At 47.0% G+C, this 19,456-nt stretch overlaps 1 protein-coding gene across 1 annotated transcript in view; it reads left to right on the top strand.

Annotated features, from left to right (window-relative positions):
* LOC137423003 (cleavage and polyadenylation specificity factor subunit 6) overlaps positions 1–19,456 on the top strand; it is a 115,733-nt gene that overhangs the window by 88,429 nt on the left and 7,848 nt on the right. Inside the window, 2 exon segments of the mRNA XM_068109747.2 lie at positions 9,090–9,311; positions 16,500–17,112. Coding sequence (XP_067965848.2) covers positions 9,090–9,311; positions 16,500–17,112 — 835 coding nt within the window.

Raw genomic sequence — 19,456 nt, forward strand, 5'->3', positions numbered from 1 at the left:
CTAAACTGGGCGCCCCGTTTGCGTCCCATTAGTTGTTGGATGTTAAGGATCTCACCGTGTTTTCCACAAAGAGAAGGCGAGCTATCGCCGGCACTCTGAACAAGTTGACGGCAGAGATACTGTACGTGCACGTCAAGATAACCACGTGTCGCACGATCTCTTGTCATGGTCCACAAGATTATATCACAGAGAGGTGCAGCTTCCAGCGTTTCGAGATCTGATCCAGGCCTATCCAACGAGACCGGTCCCAGCGTTCTAGGCCCGGTGGTTGTCTCAGACGGACCCGACAACGGCAGTGTTCGTTTTAACTCGATTCGATTCGAGCGCCGACGTGCCGGCGAACAAAACCGGTCATATCTTTTGAACGCGTGGCTCGATTTTTACAAAATAAACTTTTTCTTGAAGGTCTGAACCGTGCGCTCAAAACGATACCGAGTTTGACTAAAATGCAGCGCTATACTACGACAGAGATACTGTACGTGCACGGCAAGATAACCACGTGACCGGGTGGCGAAAGCTCGTAACTCGGATCTCGGCTCGCATCTCAAAGCAATAAACTGCCAGAGTGACGGCTCGTATCTCGAAAAACTCGTAAGTTGGGGCACTCGTAAGTCAAGGTTCCACTGTATATATGTATATATATATATATATATAATATATATATATATATATATATATATATATATATATATATATATATATATATATATATATATATATAATCACCATATATATATAATCGTTAGATTAAATAAGACGCGGACGTAGCTTCAGGACGTCGATCTTTAATTGTCGACAAGCTTTCGACCAACAAAGGTCTGTCTTCTTCTGAGTCTACAAAAACAGCAGGCATGTATATCAGTCAAGTATGTATGGTGATATGTGTGTGAGATGTGTGATGTGTGTAGAAAATGCATACAGAAGGAAGAGCCATTTATATATATATATATATATATATATATATATATATATATATATATATATATATATAGCCATATATATATATATATATATATATATATATATATACATGTATATATGTATGTATATATGTATGTATATATATATATATAGAGTTGCGGATCTCCTATATATATATATATATATATATATATATATATATATATATATATATATATATATATATATATATATATCTGGAAGCAACAGGTTTGATCTGCCACATTGACACGTCTTTAGCCCCACCAATCACAACCAGGAAATATCACTGTTGTTTTCAGACCTTGGCATCATCGCAACATTTGACCTGGACATCTTTGCACTGTTAGAGGCACTGGTGTGTTTGCAGTAGTGACGGTATTGTAGTGAAATCGTATTAATGCTGAACCCAGGTGATGCTCGCTGCTCGCTGACACCGCTAGGGGGGCGCAGCTATAAGACCCGATGCGGCCGCTGCTCTAGGCGACTTCTCCTGTGACATGTTACATTGACTAGTAGACTAGTTAACGGTACGTACCGCATAGAATATTACGCTTGCTTTCATTGAACTATATTGTGGATTGACCTATGTGAAGCCAAACCTTATTTCTATTGCATCCCTGTATTTGCAGAATGATGTCAAAGGTCTTAATGGAATTAAACCAACAGATGGACTAAAGTTGTGGACTTGAATGATTTCCACAACACTTAATTCCATTAATATCTACGGACATGGCGGGAAACAAGATGCTGGTGGTTTCGCAATTCTGCGCCGACCCGCAAGCCCCGGATGCTGGTTTGCAACTGACTCACTGGTTGAAAACTTTGGAGAACCAGTTCGCTGACCAGGACGTCGAGCCGACAGCTGCCGCGAAGCTAGCAGCGCTCCAGTCCAAAGTCGACTACAAGGTGTACAACAGTATCGCGCGATGTGCGACGTACGACCTCGCTGTTGCGGAGCTCAAGCGATTGTACATAAAGAAAAAGCGTGGTGTATGCTCGGCGATTGCTGTTATCACGACGCCAGCAACCAAACGAGCCGATGGATCACTATGCCCAGGAGCTCCGGCAACTCCTGCTAGACAGCACCCAGGAGCCACGGACTCACTAGCAGGTTCAAGTTGACCTTCTCCAAGACGCTTTCGTCTCCGGAGTCTCCTCTCAGGACCTCAGGCTCAAGCTCTTGGAGAAGACCGACCTGACCTTCACGGCGGCTCTAGAACGAGGAAAAATATATACCGAAGCGCGGCTGCAGTCGAACGACTATGATCGCACGCGCCTCTTGGCGGGGACCTCGCTACACGCACGGCTGGAGAGCGCTACCGCCGATGAACCGGGAACGGACCCGCTCGCGGAACTCCAGGTTGCCCCGGCGGAGGATCCGGGGATCCTGATGGCTGCCGCTATGGCCAGACCCAAGGCCTTACGCGGAGCCACATGATACTTCTGTGGGGGTCAACGACATCACCGGTCAGTGTGTCCGGCTCGGGACGCAATATGCCATTTGTGCTCGCAAAAGGGGCACTATGCAAAAGTGTGCCGGAAAACCGCACACGGTTCGCGGCCGCGCGCGACCTTGAATGGGCTTATTGCAGAGCCTATGGGCCGAGCACGGAACACGGCGCCTTACCCGGCTTTGATGGGCAGTGCCCCTCCTTGCGGGCCCCTGGTCGCCCAATCGACCTTGGCAAGAGACATCGAACAGCCACAACAGTCTCATCCTCAATTGGACACGGAACGGGCGTCCTTGACTAGACTCCGGGCAACGCGAGGGACTTTGGGGCCTCGCCAAACCCGGGCGGTACGTACACGCTACGTCTCTCAAGAGCGTACAGCGTCCTCTGGCGGCGACACGCGTTTGGTACAAACTACGGAGGCCCATACTCGTCAAACGGCGATTTTGAATGGCAAGACTACGGAGGCCCATACTCGTCAAACGGCGATTTTGAATGGCAAGACTATGGAGGCCCATACTCGTCAAACGGCTATTTTGAATGGCAAAACTGCGGAATGCATGGGAAGGCTCTCTGACAGCTTTAACGAATGCCCCATGAACAACGAATACTCCAGCAACGACTGCAACACTGCTGATTGCATGGAAACGCTCCCTGACAACTTATACGAAACTCCACGGGCACCCTCTGATGCCCGGAAAACTGCGGCTGGCATAGGACCCACCCGCGAGGCGCGACCGACTCACTCGGGAGGTTCGGTCCCACTCCCAGCAGGCTCGTCCGGCCTGGCTCAAGCCGTAATTCCCCTCATGGTCGAGGGCCATTGTGTGCGTGCCTTGGTGGATACAGGGTCTACGGATAGTTTTATCGATCAGCGACTAGTGCACAGGCATGGTTGGCAGGTCTTGGGGACTACGAGACGGATCTTCATGGCTTCCCAGGGACTTCGGCTCAGCACGAAGGGGGAATGTCGATTGAAACTCGTGATAAAGGGACGGGTTTTCCCAGATGTACACCTCATGGTCTTACCTGCTTTATGTGCTGACATTCTGTTAGGACACGATTTCCTTAAGCGGCATGGACGACTGGAAATGGAGTTTGGTGGGCCAGACATGCTTGCTGTTGGTGGGACTGACACGCTTGCTGTGTGTGCCCTAGCGAAAATGGAAATCCAGCCACTTTCGCTGTTCCCCAATTTAACCTCCGACTGTACTCCTGTAGCGGTAAAATCACGGCGCTACTCTCGAGCTGACATGCAATTCATTGCGGGAGAGACAGCTCAGCTCTTGAAAGACGGCATCATAGAACCCAGCCGGTCGCCGTGGCGGGCCCAGGTCTTAGTGGTGCGAAGCGAAGCACACCGCAGACGCATGGTAATCGACTATTCCCAAACGATTAACCGTTTTACACAGCTGGATGCCTACCCCCTTCCGGGGATGGACGCGCTGGTGCGACAGGTGGCCCAATACTCGGTCTACAGCACTCTCGATCTCCGTAGTGCGTATCATCAGATCCCTATCTCTAGGGCAGATCGTATCTATACCGCTTTTGAGTCGGGGCAACGGTTGTACCAGTTTACTCGATTGCCTTTTGGGGTGACGAACGGGGTCGCCTGTTTCCAGAGGGCCATGGATGACCTCATTGCGAGGGAGAACTTGACCGATGTTTTCGTCTATCTCGACAATCTTACGGTTTGTGGGTATGACCAAGGGCACCATGATGCTAATCTGAAGCGCTTCCTCGAGGTCGCGCAGAGGTATCGCTTAACCATGAACGAGGCTAAGTGTCAATACTCCCTACGCAAGATAAATCTTCTGGGGTACACTGTGACCCATGGCTCTGTCGCTCCGGATAAGGAGCGTCTGCAACCTCTGCTCGACATGGCCCCTCCCAGCGATCGGGCGTCCCTGAAGCGCGCTCTCGGGCTATTCGCCCATTACTCTAAGTGGGTCCAAAATTTCTCCGCAAAACTTCACCCCCTTGTGGCCTGCGACACATTCCCTCTGCGTCCGGCCGCTTTAGTGGCCTTTGAGGGCCTTAAGGCCGACATCGCCAGTGCCGCTGTGGCGACGATCGACGAGAGCGGATCTTTCGTCCTAGAAAGTGATGCCTCGGATCATGCCATAGCGGCGACCCTCTCCCAAGGAGGGCGCCCGGTGGCTTTCTTTTCACGGACTCTTACCTCCGCTGAGCGGCGACATTCGTCTGTCGAAAAGGAAGCGTACGCGATCGACGAGTCGATTCGGCAATGGCGCCCGTACTTACTCGGGCGGTGCTTCCAAATCATCACGGACCAACAAAGTGTTGCGTTCATGTACGACACCTGACACGCCCAGCGCATTAAGAATGAGAAAATCACTCGCTGGCGTATAGAGCTTGCCGACTTCTGCTACACTATCAAATACCGCCCGGGGAAGGATAACCAGGTCGCCGACGCCTTATCGAGACCGGTTACGTGCGCAGGTATCGTCACTCTGGAGGGCCTACGCGTTTTGCACGAAACTGCAGGGCATCCGGGCTGACGCGTTTCGCTCATTTTGTGCGTAGTGGTAATCTGCCGTACTCGATTGACGATATCCGCCGTATCTGTCGCGACTGCGCTATATGCGCAGAAATCAAACCACGTTTCTATAACCCTCCCCTGGGGACACTGGTTAGGGCTACGAGGCCGTGGGAAAGATTGGCGATGGATTTCAAGGGCCTGTTGCCGGTGTCGAGTAACTCTCGCTATCTGCTCACTATCGTCGATGAGTACTCGCAATTTCCTTTTGCTTATACGTGCGTGGATATGACGGCTGCCACGGTAATGCGATGCCTGCAGAATTTGTTCTCTATGTTTGGGTACCCGGCCTACGTGCATACAGATCGGGGTGCGGTCTTTTTGTCTCAGGAAGTGCGAGGCTACTTGCTCCAAAATAACGTCGCTTCTAGTTATACCACGCCGTACAGACCCCAAGCGAATGGGCAGATCGAACGCTTCAACGGGATTATATGGAGGGCCGTCGTGCTCAACCTCTGGACCCTCAGCCGGGGCCTCGATAAATGGGCTTGGTCGCTACCAGCGGCGCTGAACTCGATTAGGGCTCTCCTATGTACGGCCACCAACCAGACTCCCCACGAGAGACTTTTCCACCACCCGAGGAGCTCGGGGTGTATCCGGTCTTTACCCAGTTGGCTCGGTGAGCCTGGGCCGGCCTAACTCAAACGGGCGGTCCGCACGAGCAAGTACGACCCCTTAGTGGACAAAGTGCAGGTACTCCAGGCTAATCCCGAGCATGCACATGTGATGACGGCAGATGGGCGTGAGTCCACTGTCTCCGTACGCCATCTTGCCCCATGCGGAGTCACCGACCCTTATAAGGAATCGGACGAGCCAATCTATGAGACTCTGGACTCTTCCGTCACTGAACGTCTGCCGACCCTCCCTTCGCCACAGCCACCCTTGCCTGAAGGCTTGGCGGTACCCCCTTCGTCACCTGACTCCGGCAGCTACTCCGACGCCGGGGTCTCTGGGTTACGTGATGCCGTACCCGGGGAATTTCGGACACGTGCTAGCAGGGAAATTCGCCGCCTGGACCGGTACGGTTGGGCCGACTGATACCATAATTCCGCACCCTGTTAATGCTGACGCCTCGCTCGATTCTAGCCGCACGGCAGTGTAATTCTAACGGTGGGGAGAATGTAGTGAAATCGTATTAATGCTGAACCCAGGTGATGCTCGCTGACACCGCTAGGGGGGCGCGGCTATAAGACCCGATGCGGCCGCTGCTCTAGGCGACTTCTCCTGTGACATGTTACATTGACTAGTAGACTCGTTAACGGTACGTACCGCATAGAATATTACGCTTGCTTTCATTGAACTATATTGTGGATTGACCTATGTGAAGCTAAACCTTATTTCTATTGCATCCCTGTATTTGCAGAATGATGTCAAAGGTCTTAATGGAATTAAACCAACAGATGGACTAAAGTTGTGGACTTGAATGATTTCCACAACAGGTATCATCACAGTGTTTGTCCAGGACGGAGAACTTCAATACCCGTGTTTAATATATAAAGCTCGTTCTAACCACTTACTGACTGAATGATATTAATGTTCGGCACCTTCCGAGTGACGTAGAAAGCTGAAATTTTGCGTGCCGACAGACATCGAAGCCTGTACACAGAGGGAAATTACAGAACCGTTGGAAAGCATCTGTAAATGAAAATCTAACTTATAAATCTCAATTGATATCTTGCATTTGAAAATTGTAATTTTTATAACTATAAACTGTGAAATAAAAATCTCAATTGAAATCTAGCTGGACGTCGGTGATGCTTGTCTCTAATCATAAAGTTTCTATTTATTGTGTACCTATGTATGAAGCATGGTTTGTTATTGCTTTACACAATGTGTAAGCATATGCCACTGATCTACGTATCCTTGACATTTTTATCCGTCACTATGCCGACTGATTTAATCAAAAGACATAATCCTGTATTTCACAAACATTCAGCTCCATTCACTCTGTCATTTGCCTGAGGTCATCTTCCATTATCTTGGAAATTAGCTAACATAACCTTCATCTACCATCCTCGCTGCTTGTATATGGCATGAGCAAAAATCACTTCCACTTCACTGCGAAGTTCAGTGATGGATGCTTTGGTTTGAACCTCTGCTTAAAATGAGTGAAATTCAACTGTAGCTATGATAAGGTCATGCCCAATCAATAGAGCCTATGCAGCTATTTAAGCAGAAGAGCCTGTTTAATATATTTATCGTTAAACAAAGGATACGTAGCCTGGTGTTGGCTTAGCGGTCAGGGTGCCAGCTTGGGATCCTAGGATCCTGGGTTCGAATCCCGGTCGATCGCTAAATGAACACCAGGGGGGTTGACTCAGCCTGTCAGCCTCACAAGGTCGGCAAATTGAGTACCAGCTTGCTGGGCTGAATGATCCCGGTGTGTACCCCGGTTTAGAATAGGTACACCGTATCCCTGCGCATCGTAAGAGGTGACTCAGGGTTGGCGCCAGGAAGGGCATCCGGCCATAAAAACATTGCCTCAACCTGGGAACCCTGATTGTCATGGGGCTCGCAAGGCTAACCCCCGCTCTAGCGGGGAAAATGGCCGTAAAACGATCATTCATTCTTTCATTCATTCATTCATTCAAACAGCTTTGAAACAGTTAATATGTATAGTTTAGTGTAGGCAGACTGAGATCGTAGTAATAGAGGACACAGAGGTTGTGTTTAAATTAAATGGAGTGTATGGACCAAGATTATGGGTGTTAACTGAGTGTGAGAGCAGCACCCCCCTACTGGAGGAAATCCCCATTTCAGATTCAGGTCTGAGGGGATTCAGATGATGAGAAATGGAGACTTTGACAGTGTTGGTGACTGATCGAAGCAACAGAATGAACAATTATTTGCAAATGTGTAGTTATGGGCTTGGATTGTGGCCCAGGTGTGAGCCGGAGCCATTTGTCAGATGCGCTCCGGGCCCTGAGCCTTGAGTTGCAGAGACCGTAGCAACTCTGCTGCCTACAACGGAAGAGCATGGCAGATTGCTAAATTTTGGTGTTGTTACTATGGTTACCCAAGAAGAGGATCTGAGACAGTGAGTGCCAGAGAGCGCAAGGTAACAGGTGCCAGTGAGGTGCCACACAATTCGGCTGGAGTGTGTTCGCACAGGGTCAGGAGCTCGGGGGGGGGGGGGGGTGCTGCATAATGGAGCAGGGAGTCTGCAGAGAAGGCTACACTGTCCAGCCATGAGATTCTGCTGAAGCACAGGAAAGTAAAATTGAGAGCCAGGCCCAAATTCAAGTATGGAACCAGCATGTGGAGCAGTGGGTAGAATTGGTTGTTCAAACCACAATATAAGTGAAGGGGGTAAAACTAAGGGGGGGGGGGATTTGGGGGGGAAGGAAAACATTGGACTACATTTTATGGCGCTATGTAAAACTGTTGTTTACTCATCAAAACCACATTCTTTGGAAGTACTTCGGACGATGATCACAAATGAAAATTCATGAAATGACTCGGCAGCAACTGGAGAATGTTTTCAACAAGTTGGAAAATTGGGTATTATACATTAATCGGGTTCAATGTTGTATTGTAAAAAATTGCGGTTATGTTGAAGCCTAAAAATTTGAACTGTATTGAGTAAACACTTGATGACTAATGCTTTCATGCACCATTTATAGTTGGTTTCTATGATTTGTTCATCAAAAGTTATAAAAGTTGGCAAATGAACCCGTTAAATGGACAGATTGGTTCTCGCTGGAGGGCTTGTATAGCAAATCGCCTGGTGGGCTCGCTCGGCCAATATTTTCAGGCAGACCTTTTTTTTTTTAACTTTGATTCATGCTAAATGAAGCTGGTGGATGTGGAGACCTTTTCGACCCATAACCGCTAGCTGCATGACCTTTTTGTGTGCGTGCACATCTACATTTTTGCATACATACACATTCTCTCTCTACCTCGACTCAATAACATGAATCAATTACGTGTATAATTGTTACCAAAATTTTGATTGCAGTCATGATCTACTTTAGGCCTCCTGCTCTTGGTACTGAGGTTTGTGCGATGAAATTTAAATTGCCCGAACTGCTCTTCTTTGTCTTGAGATATATGTGTTTAATGTTTTGCACAATGATCATTCATTGTAAGTGTTGTTGTTGACCTTTTTATATTTCTATTTTCTGGTCGCACACTAGGTGGTCAATCAAGCCAAAACTCTGGCGACAGCAAGGGGCCGCCATCTGGAAGCTCCACGCGACCACCATCATTTGGAGGGGGAGGGGGAGGGGGAGGTGGTGGTGGAGTTGGAGGAGGTCGTGGTAGAGGACGTTTTCCAGTTCCGGGTCTACGACCCAGTGGTGGTGGAAATGACCGCTTCCCTGCTCCACCGGGATCTTCTCTTCCACCCAATTTTCAGGGTAAACATCTGCAGATTTACCAACTTCCGATGTTTGTTTGACAAAATGAGCTTTCTACTATGTCCAGGATCGGCACACACACGGTTTTATAAGTTGTATTAGTTGTTTTAATATTAGGATTAGGGTTATCGGCAGATCTTGAAATAACTTCGAAAATCATGAATATATTTGTGTTGCGATCTTATCTGTTTAAGCAGGCCGAGCATGGGGCTGGCAGGGTGGCTTAAAGGTAAGCACACTCGCTTATAAGGTGTCTAGCCTGGGTTTGAATCTTGGCCCAGCGATAAAACTGCCATTCTTCTGATTCACAGGCAGGGTGATTGTTTCGTCAATGTGTGTGCGGTTTCTCGGATGGATGTTAAACTGGCCGCTCCATCTGCTGGCATTAGTTGGCGGATGTTAACGATCCCATGGTGTCCTTCGTGAAGAGTAGGTGAGCTATCGCAGGCACCATGAACAAATTCCAGATTCCTTCCATAACCTTCTTCGAAAGTTAGTCTTGGCCAGCCGGTTCGTGAAAGACTTTTTTTTTTTCTTATCCAACCAAGATATTCTCTCTCGTTTTGTATGCTTAATTAATTTTTTGAGATTTGTAGAATTTGTTTTTCACTTGGAAGTTGTGGGTTACGATGTGTAAAGAAAGGTGGTAAAAAGTCTGATTTGATGCAATTTTATTCCAGGCTATAAGGCAACAAAAGGTTAAATTTTTGAAAGGGGGTGCAGACCTTTTATAGTCACTGTATATAAGAGCACAGAGAAAGGAGGGTCACAGTTTAAGGGAATGTGGGAGGAGTGGAAAGAAAAGGGAAAAGTTTGGGAAGTCACCAAGAGTGAGTGAAGGACGGAACATGGAGTATTTAGGTGGTGTGGAGGATTCTGCAATTTTTAGGAGGGGGAGGATTGCAGGTGAGGGAAGATTATAACACCCTGCCGTTTTTACATCCATCATTCTAACCTGGCTCTGAATCTGTTGTCAGTCATGATAGGGTGGTGCAGAGGTAGCTCACTTTCCTTTGAGCTGTCTCGTCTGGGTTATATTATTGCCACGAGTATAAGCTGTCGGGTTGGTGTTTCGTCGACAGGGTGTTGTCACAGTGCGTCATCCCTTGCATGGATATTAAAATGGTCGATTGCACGATTTCATTTGCCAGCATTAGAATATTTAAGATTAAGTTTATCTGCAGATGCTTTACTTCGGTGAATGTTAAATATCCCACAATTTCATTCACAAAGAGTAGGTGAGTTATTGCCAGCACCATGAACAAATAGCAAATTCCTGATTTGGCTCCAGTCAAACGTCAGGCCTGACCAGCCTGTTTGTGAAAGATTTGAGATAAACTTCCTTCTCGGCTGACCCCACCAGAAGGTATGATTATTTTGTGCGGTTGAAGAAGTAGTTGTAGGAGTCGAAACTTCATTTTGGGTTGCTGCAATGTTTTTAGCTCACCTGGAACGTAGTTCAGGGGAGCTTATGCGATGGCACATCGTCCGTCCGTCAATCCGTCAGTCCGTAAACACTTGAAACTTCTTCACCGAAACCACTGATGGGATTGCGACCAAATTTGGCACAAATGATATTTGTTGTTTTGTGATTAAAAATTGTTCAGGGCATTAAAAAAAAAATCAAGTTCTAACAGGGGTTTACTGGGGGACACCCCCAAATAGATATCTGCCTTCTTCTCTGAAACTACACACACGATTTCAATGAAACTTCACCACAACATTCACCACTCGTGTTGTACCGAAGTTTGTTCCTGACATTTAAAAAATCGGGGTCTAAGGTGGTCTATGGGGGGGGGGGGGGGGGGGTTGGTGGTCTTTCGGGTTTTATTGTTTTATAATTATTTGGCTTATGCAACGTACATTTTGACCTTGTAAATGTTGTTGTTTTTTCACAAACAAGTTGTGCTTGTTTGATAGGAGAATATATGTGCTCCAAAAACAAGCTCTTTATTTATTATTTTAGAAGCATTTCATTACCCTGCGCACACAAAGCGAAAAGTGCTTTATTTGTAGTGCCGTCTGTCTTTATTTGTAGTTTAGCAGTTTAGTTTAGTTTAGCAGTTGTTTGTCGCTGAATTTGGCAAATTGGACAGAACCTCATCCTGATTGCACATGTGCAGAGTCAAACAATAAACAAAATTATTCTGTCTGGCAGTCAAACTATAAACAAAATTATTCCAGCTAGGAAACTTACTGTTTTTAGGGACGTCATAAATAACATAAACAGGCATGAGGAGCTAATGTACCATGTTAAATTAAGGTAGTCTGCATCAAGGGTGGTAAACCTCTGAAAAATGTTTTTTTCTACAGCCTTTAAAACCTTTATTTTATTTCAATTTAATTATGTAGTCGAACCCTGGTGTTGGGCTAGCGGCTAGGGTGCCGGCTTAGGATCCTAGGATGCCGGCTTAGGATTCTAGGATCCTGGGTTCGAATCCCGGTCAATCGCTGAATTAACGCCAGGGGGGTTGACTCAGCCTGTCATCCTTCCGAGGTCGGCTAATTGAGTACCAGTTCACTGGTAATTCCCTGCTTGTCGTTAAAGGCGGCAAAAAGGGTTGGCGTCAGGAAGGGCATCCGGCCGTAAAACATTGCTTCAAAAAGGGGACCGAAAAACAACAACAACCACAGTTCCCGAAAAAGGCCAACCCCCGCTTGCGGGGAAAAATGGCCTCTAAAGGTTTTTTATGTCGTCGAACACTGTAGAACACAAATTGCCTTCTTATAGTTTCCAAAAGCCTGCAATTTTGCGATACTTGGACAAAATTTTACACCATCTCCGCCATTCAAATGCCATGTACAATCTCAATGTTGTGGAATATCGAGATTCTGGCAAAATGGCGGCTCACTCGGAAATATAGATCGTGCTTAGAAATGCAAAACAAGAATTAAAAAGACCCTTCCAATCTCCTTTTTCAAAAGACTGCACAGGTAAGGTGTTTTATTTACCTCCAGATACGTATTGTTATGAATTTGGGTGGAGGAATATCTAGAACCAGATAGATCTGTATAGGTAGGTAACTCGACTGTCGCGATAGGGAATCTACCTTGTAATAAGCTCTATGTTTAGCCCGGTTTGTCGGTATAAGCTGCATGTGTCCCAGCCACGAGGGGGCGGGGCATGCTAAATAGTGCAGGGATTATGGATAAAATTCCCTCGTTCGTCGTTCCCTCTGTCGCCAAACGTGTGTCCCTTATGGCAAAGCATTCACATAGACATTAGATAGATCGCTTAGCGCACACATTAAATAATTCCCTCCCCTTACAATGACTGACTGGAAAGACAAGCAGGCAGCGGCCGCGTACAACGCCACCATGGGCGACGAGCATCGTGGCGGTGCTGGAGCCACGCCTAGGGAACGTGTGATTGGTTGGCGCGGAGGGCGCGAACCTTGAGCCAATCAGCGCGGAGGGTGCCAATCCGGTCCTTAGAAGGAGGTTGTTGATTGGGGGGGAGAAGGGCCGGTGGCGCGAGAAGTTTTGAGAGACCGCAAAGAATTGAGGCTCTGGTTGGGGGAGAGAAGGGATTGACGTCACATGCCAGGTGACAAAAGGACTTGCCTGGACGACATTTTCTCGCTTCGCGCTGGACCCCTTCGTGTTGGAGATCGCCATTCACCTTCTTTTTGCCTCTACGCTGGACCCGTCGTGCCTCGCTCTCTTTTTGCCTGGGTTTATTCACGCTCCTCCCTGCGTTCTTGACTGGTGGTCGTTGGTTCGTCATCTTCGTGGTGCTTGGAGAGGTGCTCAGTGCTCGGAGCTTGGAGCTGTGCTTGGCCCTTCGTGGTGCTTTTGGTGCTGGGAGCGAGGCTCGGTGCTGTGAGCGGGCGGGACCTCGTGTGCAGTCTGACGTGGAGCCTGGAGCAGAGCGGGGCGGGTCGCTCCGGGCCTGGCGGAGCGCGCGAGCGAGGCGGTCTGAGGGGACCGCGTTGGACGACGGACACCCACGGCGGACAGATAAGCTCGCACCACATTTCACAAGTACACGTCGGACAGTTATTTTATTAATTCATTCCTGTGTCTTGTATTTGAAGTCTGTGTGCGGGATCCTGATCTAGGATCATTATTTATCTTTTGTCGCGTTCCATGGTATCGGGGTCGTAATAAATCATTCCTTTTGTACATTTTACCTTCTGTGTTCGAGTTCATTAATTTGCAGGATCAAGAGCTGCCGTCGGATTACAGGTACGTGCTTCCGCTGCTTCCCCTTCATTCTTCCTCCACGTGCTTGTAGTCAAATCCGTATTTGGTCGTCGCCTCCATTAAAGCCGTTTGGTCATCCACGAGCCCTGGTGTTAACCGAAGGGATCGCGCAACAGTATGCACTGGGGAGAGGATGTAGCGAGGCTAAATTGAGAATAATGCAATTTGGAGAAGGAAAAGAAGCTTGTGTGAAGATAGGAATAAGGGAAAGGGCACCTTGCGCATATGGAGATATCCTCTCTGGACAAAATGATATTAGTATTGCTCAACATTATTTGGTCCTAGAATGGAATGTAGTTGGTCGTCATTTTGTGAGCGCTTCATCCACTCACGGCAAAAATATGTAGATGTAACATTGCTTTTTTGTGGCTTTTAGTATTTTCTTATTACCACGTCTTATTCTTATTATATTATTTTCTTACTTGCGAGAAACGGGGTTGTGCGTACGTGCGTGTTCTGTTCAGCCCGTAACATTTTTACCAATTGAGCTTTTGTCGTGAAAATTTCAAAAAACCTTTATTGTCTGAATATGGAGAACACAAATTAATAAAATGTACAATTCATTTTTGAACTTATTTTCGTCAAGTTTAGTTTGAGTACAAATCAAAATGAACGGGCTTTGCATTTTGAGAAGCCTTCTAGGTTCCCCTTTTGATTGTTTTTAACTTTTTTATCTGTTTGCCTGTTTTTGTTAGCACTCTTTGTATCCCCACACTTTTTGAAAAATAAAAAAATGGGGCGATACTGTAATCGGCTCTATCTGCTTGTCCATCACGCTATTTCCTCATAAACGGTTGTGCAGAAAGTCACCCATCATGGTAGTTGCGTTCATCACATGGTACGAAGGTGCGAGAGCAGTACAATTTTTGGAGACGGCCCGTGGAGTGGGGTGAAAAAATAAAATTTCAAAAAATGCAATTGCGGCCACATTTTGAGACATTTTTTAAATGAAACTTTGTACATGCAATCATCATTGGGGGACACATGAAAACAATATTTGGGATTTGATCCCTGGTTCATGCTCCATGGGGTCGAGGTGGTGGAGTTGGTGCAGAGAAGGAAGTTGTTGTGTGTGTGGGAGACCAGATGGGTGGAGATGGAAAGAGTAATGGTGTGGGAGTCTGGCATTTCATTCAGACCGACTGGCATGATCTCCAAGCAGCCATCAAACTTCGAGACTGGTCTCCCATCTCTACCACCTCTGACATCAACTCATCCTGGGAATTCTTCCAAAGTAAATTGCTCTCTCTCATGCACAGATTTATCCCATCTCGTCTTCAGTTGTCTTACCCTTCCTCCCGTCCATGGTACACTGAATCTTGTGGTGAGGCAGTTGCCCTGAAACAACTTGCCTTCGCCTCCTGGAAGGCAAATCCAACTGAAGGCAATTTCAGTTCTTTTCACAAAGCTCAGAACAAGTCTGTCTATGTCTACCCTCAGGAGAGCCAGGAAACAATATCTGTCTAATATCAAGACTGAACTCTCAAATCTGTCTCCCTCCTCCAAATCCTGGTTGCATCTGGTCAAGTCTGTTTCTGGTGTTTGTTCCCCTTCCATCCCCTCCTTTACCCATGAAAGGTCTGAATGCCTCAACTCTGTGTCTGCTTACAAATCTCATGTCCCAAACCCATCGCTCTATGTACCCACCTTACCCAGTCGTACCCAGCTGCTCCTGGACTCTGTGTCCTTCTCTCCGACAAGGTGGAGAAGTTTGTCAAACTGCGACTGATTCTGCAACTGGACCAGACGGCATCAGCACGCTGGGTCCTAAAATCCTGCTCTGCCGCTCTATCTCACCCTCTCTCTGTTCTCTTCACCCTCTCTTTTGCTCAAGGTAATCTGCCATCAGCTTGGAAATCAGCCAACATTACCGCTTTACACAAAAAAGGTGCAAAAATAGATCCTTGCAACTACAGAGCAATCAGCCTGCTCCCAATCATCAGCAAGGTTATTAAATCTATCATCGCTTATATCATTAAAACCACATTTCCAAGCTGGCCTCCAAAGCCAGCCCTGACTGAGCATCCTCAGTCATGTGAAGCTACTGAGCTACTCACTACTGACAAAGCTTTCATCCGCAGCTAAATGGAATACTGCTCTCCATTCTGGGCTGGTGCTCCTGCCTCACACCTAGCTCGTCTTCACGCTGTTGAAACCAAGGCTTTTAGAATCATTGGAATCTCCTGCGATGAAGCTGATTCTTAGGACCTTTCACTCTCTCACCGCAGGCAGATTGGCGGTCTTTCTGTCTTCTACCGACTCCTTCCGAACTTGCCACTTCTGCTCTGTCTGTGCTCTGTCCCCTAAAAAATAGTCCCGCAGGATGCACAAGATCTGCCAGCAACCCTCTTCTGGGGAAAACTGCCAAAATCAAGACTCTCTGCACAACTTCACTCTTTCATTCCTCTTTTTTTTTTTGCCTGCCTCTGGAACAAACTCCCACACTCTCTCAATCCCATTCCTCCCTCCAGGTCTTCAAAACAGCTCTTCACCACCATCTCATATCTTCCCCCATACAAAAGCTTGATCTTTTCAACCCCTGTCAATCCACCACAAAACCCACCTCCAAATTCCCTATTTTCTTTGCTGAAATCCCTTGTAGTGTCCATCTTTTTTATCCCAGTATCCTGCCCCAGCCCTCTCTCTTCCACAGATCTCCTGATGTCCCTGTTCCCTGCTGTTGTTGTGCTTCCTTCTCATTCTCCTTCTTGGCTCCCGCTCCCTTTATTACATGTTCTCTCTGTTAGTTCTTCTACGAGCCTAGACAAAGTATACAAAAAAAATGTATTTATTGTGATATGTTCAGATGTTCTGGTGTTAAGCTTTGTTTGTCACTGGAATCGATTGCATGACAGAGCTTGGTATTCGGCATCACACCTGAGCAAGCTGAATTTGAACATTGATTTTGTTTTATGATTTAAGCAAGAATTTATTTTGCATTTGCAAAGAATCCACAATTTTTTTTTTCCGTATTTTGTGCAGTGCAACTTCCCCCACGTGGAATTCCACCTAATCATCATGCTTCATTGCCTATGGGCCGACCTAACATCATGGGACCACCACCACCCATGCAAGGCCCACCTCCATTGGCTATTATGGGCCCGCCACATCGTGGTGGAGACCGACTCCCTCCTCCTGTCATCATTCCTGGACAGCCCTTCCATCATGGCTTTCCAGGAGAACCTCTTCGCGGACCACCCCCACCGATGCCTCCTGTCGGTCCTTCATCAGGTTTCGGACCATTCTTGCCTCTAGCTCTCCCACATCACCGTGGACCATCACAGGGTCCCCTGCCACTACCCCCACCACCACCTCCACCTCCTGGAGCCTTCCCACTAAGACCAGGCCCTCCTGGTGTTCATTCGGCCCACTTACCCCCACCAATGACGCTGTCTTCAGCCTCTGGACTGCCTCTACACATGGGGCTTCCACACCCACCTCCGCCCCCTGGCATGCCGCTGCCATCACCACACGTTAACCCTGCTTTCTTCCCGCCCGGCGGTCCTTCACACCCACCCACGTCTGATGGCCGGGGTCCTCCACCAATGGAACCATTTGGGCGGCCACCACCATTTGACCGTGGGGATTTTCGAAGGTAGGTTTAATATCTGTATATCTCACCATTTTGTTGTGACGTCTCTCCTTGCTTCTCTGCTGTGCAAGTTCTTCAAAATGTTTTTCAAATGCATAAATTATAATGTTGTGTGCTCGTGGTCCTTTTTACAAGCTTCCAAAATGACACCCACTGCCCACAGACCTGCCAATCATTCCGAATTGATTGAACATTTTCCACATTTTAATATTCATTCTCATGTGTCTTTTTCTTGCTCTCAATGGCACTTTAATCTTCCAGCGTGCAAATAAAGCCATAAAAAGACACCAACCTTCACACTTGAGGGGAAAAAATTGATTTTCATTTCATCAAACTTTGAAATTGTAAGAAAAGTTATATTGTTCCACAATTGTGGGTGCAGCTTTACTTTGTGAATGATTTAAACCCTGACCCTTTCGTAGCTTTACTGCTTTATCGACACTTACGTGTTCCTCCCGGACCTCCTGGTCTTGGTATACCTCCGAACCCCGAGAGGAGCCACGGCAGAAAAATATTTATTCCGTGTCGAAATCAATATTGAAACCACACCAATGATTATCCACAAACCAAATAATGTATTAAAAAGCACACAGGAAGAACCATACAACAATGATAGCAATCAACCATATAATCAATCTTAAGATGGTACCATCTTATCTAGTAACTTAACTCAAACTCACGGCACTCCCAGGGAATGGAACTGAGCACTCCTCAATGTCTCTATCACTCTCCAAGGCGAAATTGTTTCGCTCCAGCGATCGTTGGAACAATGTCCGATCAAGATCAATCAAGGCGTAGGCGGTCGAAGCGACACAGAAGTCACATGGTCCAACACCCAGCAAACTCGCGGTAGAATGGAAAATCCCCAAAGACGCGTGCCGAAGTACACGTTCGCCGCTCAATCAGCGAACCGCCGTGTAATCTTCAAACGCCGCTTTAGTGCACAGCCCTCCCCGGCAGACCACCGGAGGGTAAGACCAGCTGACACGACAAAAACCTTTTCCGATGAACGCAGCGCGCGGGGCAAAATGGCGGACAGCTTTCACTCGAGCCAGAGCCTCAAGGCAAGGATTCTCCGGAACATCAATGCCGATACCTGACTCCGCAGGTTCCTCAATACTCCGGCGATAACACCTATCGCACGAACTTCCTTTCAAGGTCTCAAAGTTCACTCGCGACGTTCGCTCGACCACGCCCGTAACGGAGCTTCGACACACTTCTTCCCCGACCTTTGCCTCACGACCTCTTCTTCTTCGCTCGACGTCTTCCGGTGCACGATCCGATTTCCTGTTTCATTTTTACCATGAGCGCTTTTAACCTTTTAATCACAATAACCATTTCCTTTAAACAACAATAATCACCGTTTCCTTCCAACCCCGATAAGAATAATAATACCTAACCAGAAATGTTTCACGTGGATGAAAACCACCACCACGGAAGGGCCGAATCCGTAACAACACACATGTTGTGATTTTGCTTTTTGTATATTTTGTTTGTGTAATCTTCCTCTTTATTTGCTTTTGCCTTGCTTTATTATTAGGTTTACTCTCCATGGAATGGAGAGTAACCTATTATTACTGCTAGAGTTTTTCTTATTATTATTATTCTTCCACCCTATTTTCCACCCTATTTCCACCCTTCCACCCTATTTTGAGTACCAGTTCACTGGTAATTCCCTGCTTGTCGTTAAAGGCGGCAAAAAGGGTTGGCGTCAGGAAGGGCATCCGGCCGTAAAACATTGCTTCAAAAAGGGGACCGAAAAACAACAACAACCACAGTTCCCGAAAAAGGCCAACCCCCGCTTGCGGGGAAAAATGGCCTCTAAAGGTGGTTTTTTTTTCCACCCTATTTTGCACCTCCGAAAACTTCATAATTAATGTTCTCAGCAACCGTTGGTCGGATTGACAGGAAATTTTCATCAAATGATCGTTTCGGCTCGGAGAATTTTTTTAATGTTAATTATGACGTCATAGGTCACGTGGTATGGGCGCCATCTTGTAAAACACATTTAACTTTGCCCCTCTATATCTCCGAAACGGCTCAATGGAAAAATTTGAGGACTGGCTCATTCAAAAGAACTCTGCAATGGGAACAAAAAACACGTGTTTCGAGTGTATTAAAAATGCTAACGTTAAAAAGGTTAGAATTCGTCAAACAAAATTTTTTCTCCCCCGAAAATTAGATTTTTTTTCCCAGATGCTTAGTTAAAAAAAAACTCAGAATGCAACAAATTTCGAAGTCATACGTCATATGGTTCGGCCGCCATCTTGTTTTTCGTGAAAAACCACGAAAACCCCTTTTTCTCCGCAACGGCTGAACGGATCGAGCCCAAACCTGGCAGGCATAT

This window comes from Myxine glutinosa, chromosome 3 (genome assembly GCF_964187855.1).
Source record: "Myxine glutinosa chromosome 3, kmMyxGlut1.1, whole genome shotgun sequence".
NCBI classification, from domain to species: domain Eukaryota; kingdom Metazoa; phylum Chordata; class Myxini; order Myxiniformes; family Myxinidae; genus Myxine; species Myxine glutinosa.